The sequence below is a fragment of the Dromiciops gliroides genome, chromosome 3 (assembly GCF_019393635.1).
Source record: "Dromiciops gliroides isolate mDroGli1 chromosome 3, mDroGli1.pri, whole genome shotgun sequence".
NCBI lineage: Eukaryota > Metazoa > Chordata > Mammalia > Microbiotheria > Microbiotheriidae > Dromiciops > Dromiciops gliroides.
Window position 1 is genome coordinate 666,929,705 of NC_057863.1, and position 21,149 is coordinate 666,950,853.

General features: G+C 40.9%; 1 protein-coding gene across 1 annotated transcript; it reads right to left on the bottom strand.

Moving 5' to 3' along the window:
• Positions 1 to 12,198: 12,198 nt before the first annotated feature.
• Positions 12,199 to 13,530, bottom strand: LOC122748456 (zinc finger protein 665-like; the record flags this gene model as incomplete). Its single annotated transcript, XM_043994088.1, has 2 exons — positions 12,199 to 12,826; positions 12,995 to 13,530. Coding segments are annotated over 2 exons (1,164 nt in total), but the record flags the coding sequence as incomplete, so codon positions are not given.
• Between the last annotated feature and the right edge of the window lie 7,619 nt (positions 13,531 to 21,149).

The following is a 21,149-nucleotide window of genomic DNA, read 5'->3' on the forward strand; positions in this document are numbered from 1 at the left end:
TTGAGACAAATTCATCTACCCCCTTGAGGCTTCACATGTAGACATTTTTACAGTATTGTCTTGATATGAATTTGTGTTTTGGTGTTCCCTATAGACACAGACGCTCTCAATGGTAAGGGCCCTTTTCTGATTCTTACTCATGTTGTGGCTTATTTATTTATTTATTTGTATTTTACTTGTAAAGTTGAGGTCTGCTCCTGGGGCACAGGGGCCATTGTTGCAAGCTTCTTGTGCTGGGGTATAGGGGTCTGGTCACTGGCTTTCTGTTCTGAGGCCTCTGTGGTTTGTGGATTCCTCACCATCCTAGACTGGCTCCCTGTGCTGGGATGGTTGCACCTGTGGTAAAGGTGGTTCTCTAACTGACAGTTTGCCTTCTCAGCCAGGGCTGGGGAGGTCTCACAACTAGCCTGCTTCACCACCAGCCTGCTGAGCCAGGACCAAGCGGCTTCAGTTGCTGATCTCTGCCGTGGCCAAGAGCCTCCTGACTTGCCCAGATCCCCTCTGTGCTGTTTCCCCCTTTTTTCCCCAAGTGATACCAGCCTTTCCTGAAGTCTTCTAAATTATCTCAAGTTGGAAGAGTGTGTCTCTCTATCTTTTTGTGGGTTCTTTACAGAATCTGTTTGTAGACTTGATTTCATGTTGTTTTGAGGGAAACTTGGAAGAGTTCAAGTAATTTCCTGGCTTCTCTCTGCCATCTTGGCTCTACCTCCCCAGAGAGTTTAACTGATTTGCTCAGTTCCTTTCCTTCTGAAATAAAAGACAGGCATGAGGAGTAAAGAGAATTTCTGCTGAGTAAAAAATGATTTTAAAAATCATGAGAAAATATATTCAGATAACTTTCAAAACTATGATTAGAATTCTTAATGTAAAATATATACTAAATAAAAATGTATAAAAGATAATTATAAGTTAAAATTTTCAAAGGTTTTAATATCATAGTATGAACATTGTATCATGTTATGTGAAAAATAAATAATAAAGGTCATTATATCCAAGAAATCGGAAATAATTAATAGCAATGTCTATCAAGATCTATTGCCAATAGCTGAGGACTGAAAGGACAGAGAGTTTATAATCATACCAACAAATATGAAAGACTACATGAAAAAAAGTATTCCAAGGCACCAAGAATAAGAGAAAGTCCTATCAAAATAATCTTACCATTTCTTGTCCTGCCTTCAAAATTAGCAAAAATGACAAAAAGGAAACTATTAGTATTTGTAATACTATTAGTAAAGCCTTTCCACATTGGTTACATTCATAAGGTCTCTCTCCAGCATGGATTCCTTGATGTTTAAGAAGAGTTGAAAGCTGTATAAATGCCTTTCCATATTGATTCCATTTATGAAGTTTTTCTCCAGTGTGTATTCTCTTATATACGGTAAGTATAGAGTTGTGTGTAAAAGCCTTTCCAGATTCATTACATTTACAAGGTTTCTCTCCAGTGAGGATTCTCTGATGTATAATCAAGCAAATAGTTCTATATTAAAGTCTTTCCACATTGATTACATTCATAATGTTTCTCACCAGTATGGACTGTCTGATGTCAAGAAAGTTTGGCATTGCATGTGAAAGTCTTTCCACATTGATCACATTCATAAAGTTTCTCTCCAGTGGATTCTCTGATGTAGAAAAAGACTGGAGGTACATCTGAAAGTCTTTCCACATTGATAATATTCATGAGGTTTTACTCCAGTGTGGAATTTCTGATGTACAGTAAGCATAGTGTTCTGTGTGAAAGCCTTTCCACCTTGATCACATATATAAGGTTTCTCTCCAGTGTGCATTCTGTGATGTACAGCAAGTATCGTGTTCTGTGTGAAAGTCTTTCTACATTGACTACATTCATAAAGGCTCTTGCCAGTGTGGATTCTCTGATGTAGAACAAGACTGGAGCTGCATCTGAAGGTCTTTCCACACTGATTACATTCACAATGTTTCCCTCCAGTGTGGGCTGTCACATGTCAAGAAAGTCTGGAGTTGCATCTGGAAGTCTTTCCACATTGATTCCATTCATAAGGTTTCTCTCTAGTGTGGTCTGTCTCATGTCAAGAAAGTTTGGAGTTGTGTCTGAAAGTCTTTCCACATTGATTACATTCATAAAGTTTCTCTCCAGTGTGGATTCACTGATTTAGAACAAGACTTCACCTGCATCTGAGGTCTTTCCACGTTGATTATATTCCTAAGGTCTCTCTCCAATTTGGATTTTCTGATGTTTAGTCAAACTGGAATTATTTGTGAAAGTCTTCCCACATTGATTACATTCATCAGGTTTTTCTCTAGTGTAGATTCTCTGATGTACGACAAGCAGAGAGTTCTGTGTGAAAGCCTTTCCACATTTATTACATTCATAGGGTTTCTTTCCACTTTGGATTCCCTGATATTTAAATGATTTGAGTTCTTTGTGAAAGCTTTTTCCACACTGAATACATTAATAAGGTTTCTCTCCACTGTTGACGCTCTGGTGTTCAGTAAGATTGGTGTGCTGTGTGAAAGTGTTTCCAGGTACATTACATTCATAAGGTTTCTCTCCAGGGTGGATTCTCTGTTGTTTAGTAAAACTGAAGGTCGTTGTGGAAGATTTTCCACATTGATTGCATTCATAAGGTTTTTCTCTAGGGAGGATTACCTTATGTAGAGCAAGCATAGAGTTTTGTTTGAAACCCTTTCCACATTGATTACATTGAAAAAGTTTCTTTCCAGTGTGGATTGTCTGCTATAGAACAAGCCTGGAGCTGCCCCTGAAAGTCTTTCCACATTGATTACATTGATAAGGTTTCTCTCTACTGTGGACTTATGTGATGTCAAGAAAGTTTGGAGTTGCATCTGAAAGTCTTTCCATATTGATTCCATTCAAAAGGTTTCTCTCCAGTGTGAATTCTCCAATGTTCAACAAGATTGGATCTATGAATGAAAGCCTTTCTACATTGATTACATCCTTAAGGTTTCCCTCCTGTGTGGACTGTCTGATGTCAAGAAATCTTGGTATTGCATCTAAAAGTGTTTCCACACTGAGTACATTCATAAGGTTTCTCTCCAGTGTGGATTCTCTGGTATAGAACAAGACAGGAGCTGCACCAGAATGTCTTTCTACATTGATTACATCCAAAAGGTTTTTCTACAGTGTGTATTCTTTGATGTAGAACAAGATTGGAGCTCTTTGTAAAAGTCTTTCCACACTGATTACATTCATAAGGTTTCTCTCCAGTGTGGATTCTCTGATGTTCAACAAGATTGGATCTATGAGTTTTAAAGCTGCCCCCCCCCACTTAACACTTACTAGCTGTGTGACCCTGGGCAAGTCATTTGACCCCAATTGCCTCAGAAAAAATAAAAAGGAAAATAAACCCATACTGGGGCAGCTAGGTGGCGCAGTGTATAAAGCACTGGCCCTGGATTCAGGAAGACCTGAGTTCAAATTTAGCCTCAGACACTTAACATTTACTATCAATGTGACCCTGGGCAAGTCACTTAACCCCAATTGCCTCACCAAAAACCCCAAAAACAAACAACAAAACAAACAAACAAAAAAGGAAATAAACCCATGCTGTTAATTTCAAAATGTCGATGTAATAGCATAGAAATCCTATGTAACCTCTGAACTGACATTATTTCTCTGAGTGGGCAAGTCAATTAAGTCTCTTTGCCTTAGTTACTTCACCTACAAAATGAGCTAAAGAAGAAAATGCAAACTACTCCTGTATCTTTGGCAATAAAAACCCACATGGGGTCATGAAGAGTCAGAAACAACTGAAATTACTGAACAACAATATGAATGACTCCCTATCTCATTGACCACAGCAGCTTTTCCAAATCTTGTCATTGGTCCCCAAAGCTCCCTTATAGCTTGCTCCCACTCTCCACTCCCAACTCACCTTAGCAGAGAAATGTGACTCATGTTTCCCTGAAAAGGTTGGACCTTTATCAAGAACTAGTTGATCCTTCCCATCTCCTAGAAATCACATAGCTTCTTTGACCTTGGCTTCAGATGAAACTTGCTTGCTATGAAATGATGCTTACTAAATTTCAGATGCTCCCTCAGGCTAACCCCTTTCCATGTATCAATCCTTTTTACTCATCTTCTTCCTCAGTCTTTTTCCCCTTTCAAGTATCCTCATTTTTAAAAAGAATACTTTTAATTTTATTTTTAACTTATGGAATAAAACAAGCATTTCAAAAACGCATGAAAATAAAAAAGAGGATTGCACCTTATTTTGGCCAAATTTAGTATGGAGAGAGTTAATTGGGCAACTTGCCGTAATATTGGGGTTCATAAAATAATGAGAGACCTCTAGGTGCAAAGTTTCCTCCCTTCCAAATTGCCATTTTTAGCTATTTCTCCCAGACTAATAAGAAAGGAGATTAACAGCCTCTTTTCCACAAACAAATCAGGTTTTATTAATAGGAACAAAATTTACAACACAAGTGAAGTTAATAAAGCCAGGGACAATGAGAAAGATGATAGAAAAAGGGAAAAATATGACCCACTTCCCAGATGGTTAGAATCTAAATCTCTAGGGTAAAAAGGCCCAGAGGTACATGGAATAAGCTCTGCTTCCTCAGCTACTCAAAGCAGTTTCTCTCTGAACAAAAACTGACTCAAACCCTAAACTTTCTTTCAGCTCAGCTAGCCTAAAGAGTCGCCTTGCTTCAATAACACAAACTCACCACCACCTGGAATCTGTAGTTCTAAGGAGAATCAGCTGTGCAGTGTCTCCTGGTTCGATCCAAAGGTCAAAGAACCCCAGCTTCTCTCTCTCTCTCTCTCTCTCTCTCTCTCTCTCTCTCTCTCTCTCTCTCTCTCTCTCTCTCTCTCTCCCCCCCCCCCGAAGGGAGGTTCTTAGCCCTGCTAAGTCTCCAGTTGATTTAACATACCCCCTGGGCTGTCCCCATTATAATTTGGCCAGGCACATGTGGGCATTGGGGAACTCCTAGGTGGGGCTTAGGTACTTTGTTTGATACTTTGACTCAATAAATGTTCTGTTCTATAATCTCTTCAAGTACACACCCATCTTCTCTTAAGCTTTTCAAGATTACATCTTTTCAGTCTGACCATAATGAAGCAAAGATGGGGTGATGGAAACACCAAATCACAATTAATTCCTTACAACATGAAACCAAAAAGTTTTTACCTGCTTCTTGTTATTTCTTTTATAATTTGGCCAGGCCCATGTAGGCATGCAGGTGTTCAGCATGAGGTCAGCAGGCACAGGCATGTGCCAGGGTTGCTAATGTTAGCCAAAGATGGGGTGATGGAAACCTCAAATCACAATTAATTCCTTATAGGCTTTTGGCATTATCTTAGATCAATGAATTGCTGAGAAGAGCTAAATCTATCAAAGTAGATCATCACACAGTGTTGCTGTTACCATGTACAATGTGCTCTTGGTTCAGCTCATTTCACCCAGTATCAGTTCATGTAAGTTTTTCCAGGTATTTCTGAAATCCAACTGCTTATCCCTTCTTCTGGCACAATAGTATCTCACTATATGCATACACATACCACAATTTGTTTAGCCATTCCCCACAATTGCTGGGCATCCCCTCAATTTCCAATTCTTTACCACCACAAAATGAGCAGCTATAAATATTTTTGTATTTGTGGTGACTTTTCCCTTTCTTATGATCTCTTTGGGACATAAATCTAGTAGGTATTGCTGGGTCAAAGGGTATGCACAGTTTTATAGCCTCTTGGGCATGGTTCCAAATTTCTCTAAAAAAAGGTTGAATCATTTCACACCTCCACCAACAGTGCAATAGTGTTCCAATTTTCCCACATCTTCTCCAACATTTATCATTTTCCTTTTTTGTCATAGTGGACAATTGGATACCTGTGAGGTGGTAACTCAGAGAAGTTTTAATTTGCATTCTCTAATCAGTAATGATTAGGTCAGATTTGGACTTAGATATTCCCCACTCCAGGCCTGGGCCTTTATGCACTGGGCCACCTAGCTGCCCCTTCTCTAAGGATTTATGACCTTAATATGAAAGTTTGGGCTATAAAAAACAAATTAGAAGAGAAACAGATCATATACAGAGGTACATGAAGGAGACGTATTCTTAGCCATACAAGACACAGAAGCTATTACAAAAATAAAAGAGGAAACTTTGAGTACTTGAAACTGAAAATCTTTTTCTGCACAGACAACATTACCCATCCATGATATGAAAGTGGTTGAATGGGAAAACAAAAACAAAAAACCTTGGTATCAAATTCCTGCAATAAGGTTTCGGTATCCAAGATAGATAAACAACTAATAAACATAACACTACCAGCCATCCCCCAATACATAAATGGTCAAAGGATATAAACAATTAATTCTTTGTGTGTGTGTGTGTGGGGACAATGGGGGTTAAGTGACTTGCCCAGGGTCACACAGCTAGTAAGTGTTAAATGTCTGAGGCCAGATTTGAACTCAGGTCCTCCTGAATCCAGGGCACCTGGTGAAGTGGATAGAGCATGGGCCCTGGATTCAGGAGGACCTGAGAGCCACATCAAGAACGTGCTGCTAATGGCGAGCCGGGCCGAGTTGAACTCCAGTCAGCACCTGTCTGAGCAGCGCAGTCAGCGAACAGGAGAGCTGAAAAGACCTACTACTTCCGTTCTCTCCTTGCCTTTTAAGCTCGCACCCTGGAAGTGGAGTGCTTAGCAGCCGGGCTGGCATGTGTAGCCCATGCACAGCCATCGCTCTCCTCCCTGAAAGGGTGGTCCTTTAAAAACTAGCGTCTTTCCATATTCACTAACCGACTGTTAAAAACTTTTTACCACATGTTTTATCTCATACTCTACCGATTGAAAAAATGACAAAAATGGTAACATTCGGGCTGCTAGGTGGCCCAGTGGATAAAGCACTGACCCTGGATTCAGGAGGATCTGAGTTCAAATCTAGCCTCAGGCACTTGATAGTTACTAGCTGAGTGAACCTGGGCAAGTCACTTAACCCTCATTGCCCTGAAAAAAAAAAGAAAGACAACAATCTTGGGGATGTGGAAAGATGGGCACTAATACAATGTTGGAACTATGAAATGGTAGAAAATCATGAAGATCTGAGTTCAAATCGAGCTTCACTTACCAGCTATGTGACCCTGGTGAGTCATTAGCCTCTGTTTGACTCAGTTTTCTGAACTGTGAAGTATAGATAATAAGAGCACCTACCTCGAAGAGTTATTGTGAAGATGGTCAAAAGTGGATTTGGGGGAAGACATAAGTCACTCCATTGTGTCTGCCTTAATTCTTTGCCTTTGAGCCTGATGCTTCTTTGACAAGACCTGAGAGTCTCCTTGAGTACCACAACCCCCCCCCCCCACCACCACCACCACTATTCTCCTTCTCTTTGGCCTGTTGGAAAAGAAAAGTCCCAGGACATGGACTAGTTCCACAAACTCAGCCCCTTCCCTATAACCTCTCTAACAAGGGAAGTGCTAGGCCCTTATTAATGCCAATTAAACTAACAGCTAAAGAAGGCACCTTTCTTTGGATTAGTCTAAAGAGCTCTGTAAAGGGCCTTTGAACACTTGAAGCTAGTCTTTTTTGGGGGCAAAACCCGACCACCATTTGTAAGGGGCTAAAATTCTAGCTATACTGTCTAAAATATCTAATGAGTGGTCACCAATAAATTATAAGCTTTGGCAAGAGTTAGACTTTTAAGCATTTATTAAGGAGAATAAGAATTTGGTAAAGAGAGAGAGAAAGGCCTAGATTCATCTATCTATTAAGGGGAGAGTGCATTTCTATCTCCCTTCTCCACTGGAGTCCTCAGGAAAGAGAGAGAGTCAAAGCGCCAGCCTCCCCCTTCTTCCTCCCACAAGCAAACATCACTTCCTGACACCAAAGAAAAGACACATGGTATTGCCCTCAGAGACCTTCTCCTCATGGTGGAGCTTTCCTGCAGTAAGTCTCCAGCAGGTGGCATCATTCCAATCATTACAGTCCCTGCTTTGTTTCTTCAAGAAACGGGGTGTATCCTTGATGAAACGGTCAAAAATAACAGAATATAATACCCTATGCTAACTAAAAATATGTTAATAACAATATAGAAAAGGGAGAGAGGAAAGTTTTGTCCAGAGGGGCAATCCCTCATGAACTGGTGCTTTGACATTGGCCTGCAAAGGGAGGACCTCTGCAGAGAGTACATGTTACAAATGATGTATATAATAACAGAGGAAAAAAAAAGAAAAACAAAACAAAATTGTTCATTTAAAGTCTCTGAAAGTCTTTTTTCAGATGTCCTCTGAGTGTAGTCATGGAATGGAAGTCTTTTCAGGGATTAATGTGTGGACACTGGAAATAAGGCAGGAATCTTTCCTACAAAATTGAGCTTAACACAACTTTAAAATAGCTTTGTCAATAATCAAACCAAACAATGAAAGTTCTCAAAAACATGTCTAAGGGAATTCAGAATCTTATTTGTTATACATGAAACATATAATAAAACAAAAATTGAAACAGTCTTTAAAACTTAATATTACTATAGTCCCCCCTAGTGGAGGGTAAATTGGGAAGATAATTGCTGTGATATTAATTTTTATTTATTTATTTATTATTAGTGAGGCAGTTGGCATTACTTGACTTGCCCAGGGTCACACAGCTAGTTAAGTGTTAAATGTCTGAGGCCGGATTTGAACTCAGGTACTCCTGACTCCAGGACCAGTGCTCTATCCACTGCGCCACCTAGCTGCCCCTGTGATATTAATTTTTTAAAAAGAATTTTTATCTTTGTTTCATCACTTTTTGCATCATCTGCCTAATTATCCTCACACCATTATGAGAAATTTAAAAATCTAATATAATTGGTAACAGGTGTCAAGGCCAAATCCAACACTGTATTTATCATGACACCTGAGATAATTATGGGTGTTACCATAAAAGAACAGAGAAATGATGGGATATGAGCATTCCCACACTTGAGCAATATATACTGCCCACTTAAAATAGGTGGATGGAATATATGTCCATGCCACCGAACATATTGGAGGAAACTGAGTCAGACTTAATCAGATGCATGGGATTAAGATGTTCATGGCATCAGGCATATAGGAGGGGACATAGAAGCCAGGTGAAGAATGAGATGGGTGGGATCAAAACTTCCAGCCATCTGTACAGTATTGTGGGGAAAAAAATAAAATTAAACCAAGAGAAACCAATCTCAACATTTGTCAAAAGCCATTCCCTCAGCCATACCTTGACTTCATGCATGTCTCCCCTCATGTGACAGTTCAGTGTCTGCTCTTGCAAGTATTCCTCTTTCTATTGGATGGCATCTTGAACAACTAGCATCTGATAACTCAGAATGAAGGCAATTAATGTCTTAAATGATAAGTTCCCATAATCCAAATTTCATATGGATTTAAAAATTGAGAATAGGAGGGCAGCTAGGTGGCGCAGTGGATAGAGCACTGGCCCTGGATTCAGGAGGACCTGAGTTCAAATCCAGCCTCAGACACTTGACACTTACTAGCTGTGTGACCCTGGGCAAGTCACTTAACCCCCATTACCCCACAAAACCAAAAAAAAAAACAACCCAAAACCAAAAAAACCCAAATAAAAATTGAGGATAATAAATGATTGCAAAAAATGTGAATGTACCTTGATTCATAATATAATATACAATTATGCAACAATTTCAAATAATACCTTTTTTTTACTAAGTATACAAGTACTTTTGTGAAAAATTGGAACATATTTAAACACAATTTAAAACACGACACAATCTCAAAGAAAACTTTTTTTTTGAAAAAAGAAAACTTACAAATGTTCCCCTCTTTTTTTTAAAATATGCTTATCAAAAATAATACTTCTAGAATCAATTTACACTTGCCATGGCAACCAATTTGCCAGGGAAATGCTTTATAGAGTTTGATCAAATAATCAGTTGAGAGAAAAAAAAATAACAAAACCAAACAACTCAGAATATGGGAGCACAATACTGCTAGAATTAACATTGTATTATGAAACCAAAACCATCTTGCATCTTCCTAAATTAGATAGATGAATGAATAGAAGAAAATATACATGGAAGAATAAAAGACAATGAAATTCAAACTAGGGAAATCTAAATGAATATGAACTTAACATTAATAAGAGTATTACAAAATATAAAATTGATCACATGACGTTTTATTTGAGGTCATCCAGATGTCTTCTTTCACACAATCCTGCAGTTCATGAACTTATTGCCTCCTTTTTTGTTTATTTGTTTTGTAAACTGGAGGGTTATTATATTTTTAAAGAATCCACATTCTGACAATATCTCTACTATAGCCCTTTTCTTTTACATACTATTAATCACATAACTGAGATAACAGCTTAAATGTACAGGTTTCTGATAGACTATCATAATAAATTTAACTTAAAATGAGATCAGAATTGAATCAATAGCACCTGAATCAATTTTCCAAATGAAATCCTACAGAACCTCAATTGACAATTTAATTTTAGTGTTAATTTACCGAAGAACCATTTATCACAAGCATTTCATATTTTCCTGTGTATTTTTTTTTTTTGGTGGGTCAATTTGGGTTAAGTGACTTGCTCAGGGTCACACAGCTAGTAAGGGTTAAGTGTCTGAGGCTGGATTTGAACTCAGGTCCTCCTGAATCCAGGGCCAGTGCTCTATCCACTGAGCCACCTAGCTGCCCTTCCTGTGTATTTTTGTTTTGTTCTGTTTTGTTTTGTTTTTTAGTAAGGCAATTGGGGTTAAGTGACTTGCTCAGGGTCACACAGCTAGTAAGTGTTAAGTGTCTGAGGCTGGATTTGAACTCAGGTATTCCTGAATCCAGGGCCAGCGCTCTATCCACTGTGCCATCTAGCTGCCCCCCTGTGTATTTTTTTTTTAAATTATGTGACCATAAAAGATTTTTTTGAAATGGCAGTATAACAGATTTTACTTGATTTTAGTTTGAATGAATCCCCCAAATTTCTTTTTTTTTCTTACTGATATAAACTCTTCCTTTGTTGGTGATACTGTCAGCTTTAAAAAAACAAGCCAGGGAAACTTTTATAGTAAATCTACCTTTCTATAATCACTGAAATGACCCTTTTCTTTTTCTTTCTTTTTTTTCTAGTTGGAAACAAATTCTTAAATTAGTATTTTAATGCCACATTCAGCTTTCTAAGTAGTTTTCAAAATATTGTTAGTGCAGCAAGTTTCTTTCTGCCCTACCCCCATTCCCTTAACCTAGCCACAACATGGGGGTAGTTTTATCAAACAATTAAATGAGTTTCCTTCTAAATTCCAAGCACAAAATCACATTTTTGACAGAAACATAAGCACATGTAAGAGACACAGACACACATAAAATTATTCCAAAGAATTTCTAGCTCCTTGAAGCTTCCTTTCTTTTTACCTTTTCCTGATTTGACCTAATTTAGACCAAAGTAAGAAGCTCCATTAGGACCATTTAGTTTGTCATTATCTTTAATCAATTCTAATCATTTAAACAATGTTTCTTAGCCTTTTGCAAGGTAACAGATCTACAAGATGGCTTAGCCAGGTTAAATAATTTGAATTTTATATGCCCAAACTGAGGAATCCCTATGTTTTAGAAATAGCTTGTTTTAACTATCTTCTAATGAGCACTCTAGTTTCTTCATGAGACAAAAACTTAACTAACATCGAGAGTTCCAGGTTTGAGTTGGAAGCTGAAAAGGAATATTCACCTTACAAGTCACAGTTCAGACCTTAATCAGGAGAAAACTCCTGGAGGTGCCTTGCCATGGCCTGTGTTGTAAACTGGAGGTTCGGCATGCATTACTTTCTTTTATTTCACCTTTCCTTTATAATCAGGCAAAAAAAATGACCTCTACCAGCAACCTCAATGTTCCAGAAAAAAAAAAGCATATCCCACATGAGCACATGCATAAGGCTTCTTTCTAGTTTGAATCCTCTAATGAGTAGATAAGAGACAATCTCTGGCTGAAAGGCTTCCCACACAAAGTTCATAGATGGCGTATAACCAGAGTGAATCTTGTGGAGTCAAAGAAGTTCTGTACTCAATTTCTTTTTTTTTTTGGAGGGCAATGAGGGTTAAGTGACTTGCCCAGGGTCACACAGCTAGTAAGTGTCAAGTGTCTGAGGCCAGATTTGAACTCAGGTCTTCCTGAATCCAGGACCAGTGCTCTATCCACTGCGTCGCCTAGCTGCCCCCCCGTACTCCATTTCAAGGCCTTTCCTCATTCATGTCAGTTATATAAGATTCCTATTTCCTATGAATTCTCTGATGAGAAACAAGGGCTGACTTTACGATGAAGGCTTTACCACATTGATTACATTCAAAAGGTTTCTCTCCAGTATGGATTCTCTGATGTATAAAAAAATTTGACTTCCATGTGAAAGCCTTTCCACATTGATTACATTCAAAAGGTTTCTCTCCTGTGTGGATTCTCTGATGTTGAACAAGATCTGATGTCCATGTGAAAGTCTTTCCACATTGATTACATCCGAAAGGTTTCTCTCCAGTGTGGATTCTCTGATGTCTAACAAGACGGCACCTCCATGTGAAAGTCTTTCCACATTGCTTACATTCAAAAGGTTTCTCTCCACTGTGAATTCTCTGATGTTTTACAAGAGCTAACTTCCGTGTGAAAGTCTGCTCACATTGATTACATTCAAAAGGTTTCTCTCCAGTGTGGATTCTCTGATGTTTAAAAAGATTTGACTTCCATGTGAAAGCCTTTCCACATTGATTACATTCAAAAGGTTTCTCTCCTGTGTGGGTTCTCTGATGTTTAACAAGATGGGACCTCCATGTGAAAGTCTTTCCACACTGATTACATTCAAAAGGTTTCTCTCCAGTGTGGATGCTCTGATGTCTAACAAGACGGCACCTCCATGTGAAAGTCTTTCCACATTGATCACATCCAAAAGGTTTCTCTCCACCGTGGATTCTCTGATGTTTTACAAGAGCTAACTTCCATGTGAAAGTCTGCTCACATTGATTACATTCAAAAGGCTTCTCTCCAGTGTGGATTCTCTGATGTTTAACAAGATGGGACCTCAATCTGAAAGGCTTTCCACATTGATTACATTCAAAAGGTTTCTCTCCAGTGTGAATTCTCTGATGTCTAACAAGATGGGACTTCAATCTGAAAGTTTTTCCACATTGATTACATTCAAAAGGTTTCTCTCCAGTGTGGATTCTCTGATGGTTAACAAGGTGGGACCTCAATCTGAAAGTCTTTCCACATTGATTACACTCAAAAGGTTTCTCTTGAGTGTGGATTCTCTGATGGGTAACAAGGTGGGGCCTCCATGTGAAAGTCTTTCCACATTGATTACATTCAAAAGGTTTCTCTCCTGTGTGGATTCTCTGATGTTTAACAAAATCTGACCTCCATGTGAAAGTCTTTCCACACTGATGACATTCAAATGGTTTCTCTCCAGTATGGATTCTCTGATGGGTAACAAGAGCTGACTTCCATGTGAAAGTCTTTTCACAATGATTACATTCAAATGGTTTCTCTCCACTGTGGATTCTCTGATGGTGAACAAGATGTGACTTCGATGTGAAAGTCTTTCCACACTGATTACATTCAAATGTTTTTTCTCCAGTGTGGATTCTCTGATGTCTAACAAGAGTTGACCTCCTTGTGAAAGTCTTTAGACACTGATTACATTCAAAAGGTTTCTCCACAGTGTGAATTCTCTGATGTGTTACAGCACAGATTTCTCTCCTATCAAAGTGAGAGGGATCATTATTTATGCATGTTTGCTGGTGAGTTTCTTTCACAGGAAGGCCTATCTCTGCAGGAGTCACTTTCATTTCAAGCATGATCTCTCCTAAAAGAAACAAATAAATGTTCATACAGTCACATATACATAATTATATCCCCTTCACCCTACTGGCAGAACATAAAGTGATTTATATTTTTCTTCCCATAGGCAAAGAGAAAAGTCTACAAACTTCAATGGGTAGAATCAACCATTTGAAAAGGTCACATTTGAAGGTTGATTGCATTTCATAGTCTTTTTTCTTATTGTATGTAAAGATGTTTTTCAACATTCATTTTTCTAAGGTTTTCAGTTTCAAATTTGCTTCCCTCCCTCTCTTGCTCCCTCCTTTAAAGAGCAAGCAATCTGGTATAGGTTATACATGTACAATCATGTTAAACAAGTTTCCACATTAGTCATGTTGTGAAAATCTCTCGTTATAAGCTTGCCAGTACTGTGACCCTGATCCAAGCCTTCTCTTTGCCTCAGTTTCTTCATCTGTAAAATGAACATAATAATAGTGCCTAGCTCCTAGAGTTATGAAGATCAGATGAGATAATGTTTATCTATTACATGGCACAGAGTAGGTGCTATGTAAAAGCTAACTATTTGGTAGGCCTGAAGTCAGAAAGACCCAACTTCCTGAGTTCAACTCTGGCCTCAGACACTTAATAGCTGTGGGACCACAGGCAAGTGACAACTCTATTTGCCTCAGTTTACTCACATGTCAAATGAGGTAAAGAAGGAAATGGTCCACCACTCCAGGATCTCTGCCCCCAAAACCCTAATGGGGTCATGAAGAGTGGGAAAAGACTGAAAAATGACTGAATAAGTGTGGGATATTTTTTGTTTGTCTGTTGTTTGTCAAACCTTTATTGGGCAATTGGGCAAAGGTTGGCAGGATCCACTGTAGTCCCCACTGTGGCTTGGCAATGCTCTGCCATCTCCCTGATGCCCTATGCCACTCACCCTAGCAGCTTTTCCAGATCTTTGCAATCCTCCCCAAAGCTCCCTTATGGCTGGCTTCCACCCCTCCCCCACCTTCTCACCTGAGAATTTGGCCTCTTATTTCACTGACAAAACTGGACCTTTACCAAGAGCTATCTCCTCCTCCTCATCTCACATCAGATTCTCCTTTTCCTCTTTGACCACAGCAGCAGAAAACAAGATCATCTTTCTGCTCGCTGAAGCAAATCCCTTTAAATGGTGCAAATTCTCTCCTTCCATCCTGTCATCCATCTTTTGCTTCTCCTCTACCCAAAAGGAATCTCAGCCTCTTTCCCCCTACCCTCCTTCCTGCTACATTCCTAATGATCTCTGAGGCATCCTCCCCAGAGCCCAGGCTCACAAAGTAACTGCCTGAATGCCTGGACCCCCACAGTCACACTCCCGACCCCCATGTTCAATCTGTTCCAACGTCCTGTGATCCCAGCTGTGTACCATGTCTCCAAGGCAGCCCCTTCTCTCCCCAAACTGTCCCTGTCTGGGTCCAAGTGCCACTCACCTCACACCTGAGGTCCTTAAGGGCCTGCTGGTGGGTCTGGTTGCCTCATCTCCCCCCAGTCCAGTCATTCCTCCCCCCAGTTGTCAAGTTCATCTTCCTAAAGCTCTCACCTGACCAAGTCACCACCTACTGGACAACCCCCAGTGGCTGCCCAGCAAAGGGATCCCATATAAACCCCTCTGGGGCTGCTAAGGCACTTCATCCCCTACCCCTCTGCTACTCCTCCAGCTTCTTTCACCCTATTTCCCCCAGATATGCTAGACTCCAGTGGGGAGGGCCTCCCTTCTGTTCTGTGAACTGGATACTCTACTTCCTGACACCCTGGGTTTTCCTCCCCTCCCTGTTGGCTAGAAGGCCCACCCTGCCTTCCCAGAAGCCCTAGCTAGAGCCCCCTGCCACACTCAGCCTTTCCCAGCCCTCCTTCACTTTAGGGCCTTCCCTCTCTTTTTTTTTTTTTTAAGTGAGGCAATTGGGGTTAAGTGACTTGCCCAGAGTCACACAGCTAGTAAGTGTTAAGTGTCTGAGGCCGGACTTGAACTCAGGTCCTCCTGACTCCAGGGCTGGTGCTCTATCCACTGCGCCACCTAGCTGCCCCGGGCCTTCCCTCTCTTGACCAGCTCCAACTTGTCCTGTCCATAGTGGGCTCTTACATAGTTGTTGTTGAGTTGTTTGCCCCACCAGGCTGTGAGCTCCATGGGAGATGGGGACAGCCCTGGCATCTCTTTAGGACCCCAGTGCTTAGGGCCTGGCATGCAGCAGGCCCTTCTGTGTTTGCTGACTTGAAGGCCTAAGAAAGAGCTCAAACTGAAAAGCCTTAGCCCCTTTACACTTTCAGGAGAGGTTCATGCCCCAAATTACAAACAGTGACTTCCTATAGGATCACAGCTTGATCCCTGGAAGGGAGTTGAAAGGCCATGAAGTCCAACCCCCTCATTGTACAGATGGGAAACCTGAGGCTTGGGGGTTCAAGGGACTGGCCCAGGAAGGCACTGCTAAAAATGTCTGACAAAGAAATCCAAGGCAAGTCTTCCTGCCCCCAAATTGAGTGCTTGCTTCACCATAACACATTGAAGCCTCTTGTCATCACGAGTCTCCTATACCTGCTGTCACCTCACTCACCTGCACAGCAGCGCCTCAGGCCTTCCTGCTCCAGCATCCACGGTGCTTCCCTTTGCTCAAAATAAGAGATCACATCTTCTCTGGGAACGGGAAGCCCTGGGCAGGGAAAACCAGTTGGGGATGAGCATGGAGAGAACCTGGGGATTTGCTTCTCTCTAGGGAAAGGGGGTGGATACACAGCTGCTCCATTTTGAGAATCACTCCATTATTTTCAGACATGAGTCTGTATTCACCCCTCAGTGCTTATAAAGCAAGTCACCCAAAACAGGATGTGCCACGTTATCCTCTTGGTCAACTTGTCCTGAGAACCAGCCAAACCCCCTGCCCCCTTCTGTCATCTTCCATTCTCTCAGAAACCCCTAACCCCAAAACTGGGTAAGAGGGTTAACATGGTGCCAGAGCAGCCTTCAGCCCCAGCTACAAGGACCTTGATGACTGAGCTTTTGGCCTGTCCCTCGACCCTGCTCCTCACTCCCTGAAACCTTTGTAAACCTTGGGGGCTGTTCATTCAGGGGGTGTTTGCCTCTCCAGGGGAGAGTCTCCTGCTGGCAAACTCCAGAAGCCCTAGTTGGTCCAAATTCTATTTCTCCTCCAGTCTCGTCTTCCTGCCAAAGACAGGGGCATACAAGCAAGGACCACAGGAGAGGTCCCAGGATGCCTGAAGGATCGTTTCCATAGCCTTTATTTTAGGGAACTTTGGGGAGAGGCTGGGAGGAACATCATGGTCTCAGGACACCTTCTTCCTAGAAGGATGGACTCATTGCTCAGATTCCCTTCTCTAGACATTAGAGGCAGCTGATAGAGCAGCAGTGGAGAGAGCCCTGGGCCTGGAGTCAGGAATGCCTGGACTTAAAGCTGGCCTCAGACGGTTACCAGCTGGGTGCCCCTGGTCAATTCAATTAACCTGATTGGTTCAATTTCCTCAACTGACTAAGGGGGATAATAATAAGATCACTGAACCTGGAAGATTATTGGGAGGCTGAAGTACCACAATATTGGAGAGAAAGCCCCTGGCAAGTAGCAGGTGCATAGAAATGCTTCCTCCCTTCCCTTTCTTTCCAACCGTCTCTGCTGGAATGTTAGGGCAGTAAGAAGGAAGCTGAAGGACACACCTGCTACACTGGCCACAAACCAGAGCTGGGAGTGACCAGTGTATGCTTGTTGAAGAGAAGAATACTCCAAACACTAGACCCCTCCCAAAAGGAAGGGGGGGTCAAGGAAAAGCTGCCTGGGCAGTTTGCAGAGACTTGGCAGATAAAACTCATGTCCAGGGAGAGGTTAGACTAAGTCACCTCTGACATTAGTTCCATGTCTGAGATGCTTCCACATGGATTTGATCTTTAACCTGAAGCTACCTAGGACTGCTAAGGGGCAGCTTCAATAGCAACCAAGGAAACCCTCAGGTTCCCATCACACAATGCAAAGACTTTCTATAGGAGAACCAGAAAGCAGAAGGAGCCTGTCTCTGGGACACAGGAGACCAGCACTCTTCCCTCTCTGATAAGTCATAGATGCTCCAAAGCCTGCACAGGAGGGAATAAGGATATTCCCTTTGATTGCAGGGAAAGTGTTCTTACCCAGGGAGAGCAGATTCCAGGCATTCTCCAGCATGACCTCCTTGTACAGCTCCTTCTGAGGGGGGTCCAAGAGCCCCCACTCCTCCTGGGTGAAGTCCACAGCCACATCCTTGAATGTCACTGACTCCTAAATCATCAGAAGTCAGAGGACAAAGAGCTGAAAGACACTTCAGAACTAGAGAGAGGAAGCTGAAGCACAGACAAGGGATTTTCTCAAAGGTCAAACCCTTTATGACTGTCAGAATCAACCTTTGAAACCAGTCAGTCAGAGCCTGATGCAACTTTAAGAAAAGCATTTTTATCGTCAGTTGGAATAAAGGTGAGAAATATTTTACTAAGAATTTTGTCTCTCTTTGCAGTCAAGGAGAAAGTTTGTGTACTATCTGTGAGGAAGGAGCACCTGTGGAGGAGAAAGAGAAAGGGTGATGGGAAATTTCTTACTTATCCAGAACTGATAAAAAAATTATATATTCTAAAGAAACGTCTGTAAGAAGCTGGCAGGTACACTGCATTCTGGGGGAAAAAACATTTAATTTCATCACTTAGTAGACAATAAAGTTTTAAAACACATGTTCCTGAATGGCTGAAATAGTCTTCTGTGTTTGAAAGAAGGAATAAGATTCTAAAGAGATATTCATCAGAATCTGGACTGCACTGAGTGGTGTGAGATGGTTTCCAGCAAAGTGAAGGAGCTTTATCTGTTATCACATTGAGGACTTGAGGTCACTCTGGGTATGCTATAGTATAGGCAAAAGAGTTTATGCCTTTGCTTTATGATTGTGCTCATTTGTCTATAGCCGATATTTCTTTCTTTCTTTTTTTTTTTGTGAGGCAATTGGGGTTAAGTGACTTGCCAAGGGTCACACAACTAGTAAGTGTCAAGTATCTGATGCCGGATTTGAACTCAGGTCCTCCTGAATCCAGGGCCGGTGCTCTAACCACTGGGCCACCTAGCTGCCCCAGCAGATATTTCTTAATTATAAAGTTACTTAGTAATAAGAGTAACGAGGATGGAAAAGGACTAGCTAAGTGACACAGTTGATAGAGCACTGGGCTTGGATTCAAGAAGATTCAACTTTATGTGTTCAAATGTGGCCTCAGAAACTTACTTGCTGTGTGACCCTTGGCAAGTCACAACAACAACTGCCTTGCAAACCACCCCCTTTCCCACCCCCACCAAAAAATACCACAAACCACCAAATAGGTTTATTATGTGTTGAATATGACTGAAATCACTGAACAACAATGCAGAAAGGAGGGTCCCCTTATTGCTTTAAAAAAAGCAATCTTTAATTAACTTCGGTTTTGTTTGAGCTAATCCATCAGAAAAATTTTTCTAGTTTCTTTGAGAAATAAATGATCTAAACATACACCTAGAACTCCATGTGCTTCCCTTCAAGCAGTAGTTTGAGGGTCTCTGGACAAATGAATGTGGCTGCCTGGCAACCTAAAGGCATAAAAATCTACCCACGGGAAGTCAGGGTCCTTCAGACAACAGATTTCCCAGAAAGGCCCATTGCCACACCTTGCTCTGCTAACCAGATGAGCGCCTACATGGAAGTGAGGGGAAACTTTTCTAGTCAAGTGAAAGAACTCCAGTATCCTCATGGAATGTCCTTTTAATGCTATACTTGGATAAACCTCTTTTTCCTTGTGAAATGGAATGCCTGGTTTTTGTTTAACATCTAAAGTGAGTATTGGCTTAAGTCAGTGGTTCCATCCATTACTCCCTGCTCTGGTCAACCCAGGACCTGCTCTGGCCTAGAGCAGCATCAACATTGCCAAGAAACTGTCTGAAGCCCCTGACACACTAACAAGTCTCTCAGGCCTTCCTCTTCTCCTTGCCATGCTTATGGTCTCTGCAGTACATGGCACCCTGCCCAGGGTAGAACAAATTATAGCACCAGGAAGACAAATTTCTATAGTATCATGGCATGAGGTTAAGCTAGTCTTGTGCCCGGGAACAACAGAGGCAGGGATGAGAATCCCAGTGGCCTCTTTGGAGCAGTAGAGATGCCTTCCATCATTTAGTCATGGTGCCTTGGTAGGACCTAGAAACACAAAAACAGTGAGATGTCCTCAGAGGTTTCTATACTAGAAATTTGAGATTCGCATAGCTAGGGTCTTTCTAAAATGCTTATTGACTTTATCCAAGAACTGGAAAAGGACAGCGATTCAGAGAAACTTTAGAAGGCTTGTGTGACCTGAGGCAGAAGGACATGAGCAACACCAGCACCAAAGCACAAGAGTTGGGAAAGGGACAGGAGGGAGCCAAGATGGCAAAGAGAAGCCAGGAAGTTGTCTGAGCTCTCTCTCCCCAGTTTCCCTCAGAGATAATATTAAATCAAGCCTCTAAACAGATTCTGGAGTTACAGAACCTACACAAAGACGGGGCGAAACAATCTTCCAGCTTAGGATAATTTAGAAGGACTTGAGGAAAGGTCTGTTTCACTGGGGTAGAAGGGTAGTTGTTCACAGCACAGAAGGTGTCTGAGAAAGGCAGCAGGAGGCTCTTAGCTGAATGGGGATAGTAAGGAATATACCTTTTTCACGATGGTACATGGCACCTACACAAAAATTGACCATGTATTAGAGCATATAAATCTCACAGTCAAATGCAGAAAAGCAGAAATAATAAATGCATCCTTTTCAGGTCATGATACAATAAAAAGCATGTACATAAAGGGTCATGGAAAGATAGACTAAAAATAAATTGGAAACTAAAGAATGAATGGGTTAAACAACAAATCATAGAAGCAATCAATTTCATCAAAGAGAAAGACAATGAGAGAACAAACCAAAACTTATAGAATGCAGCTAAAGCAGTTGCTTGAGGAAATTTCATATCTCTAAATGCTTCCATGAATACAGAAAGAGATCAGTGTACTGGGCATGCAACTAAACAAGCTAGGAAAAGAACAATTACAAATCCCCAATTAAATACCAAATTGGAATTCTGAAAATCAAAGGAGAGTAACAAAATTGAAAGCAATAATAGAACTAGAGATAGTATTATGAAAGAAAACAAATAAAATTATAATCTTTTGGTTAACTTAATTAAATAATGGTAAGGAAACCAAATTACCAGTATCAAAAGTGAAAAGGGTAAAATCACCATCAATTAAGAGGAAATTAAAGTAATAATTAGGAGCTAATTTGCCCAACTGCATGCCAGCGTATCTGACAATCTAAAGGAAATGAATGAATATTCCCCAAAATATAAATTGCCCAGATTAACAG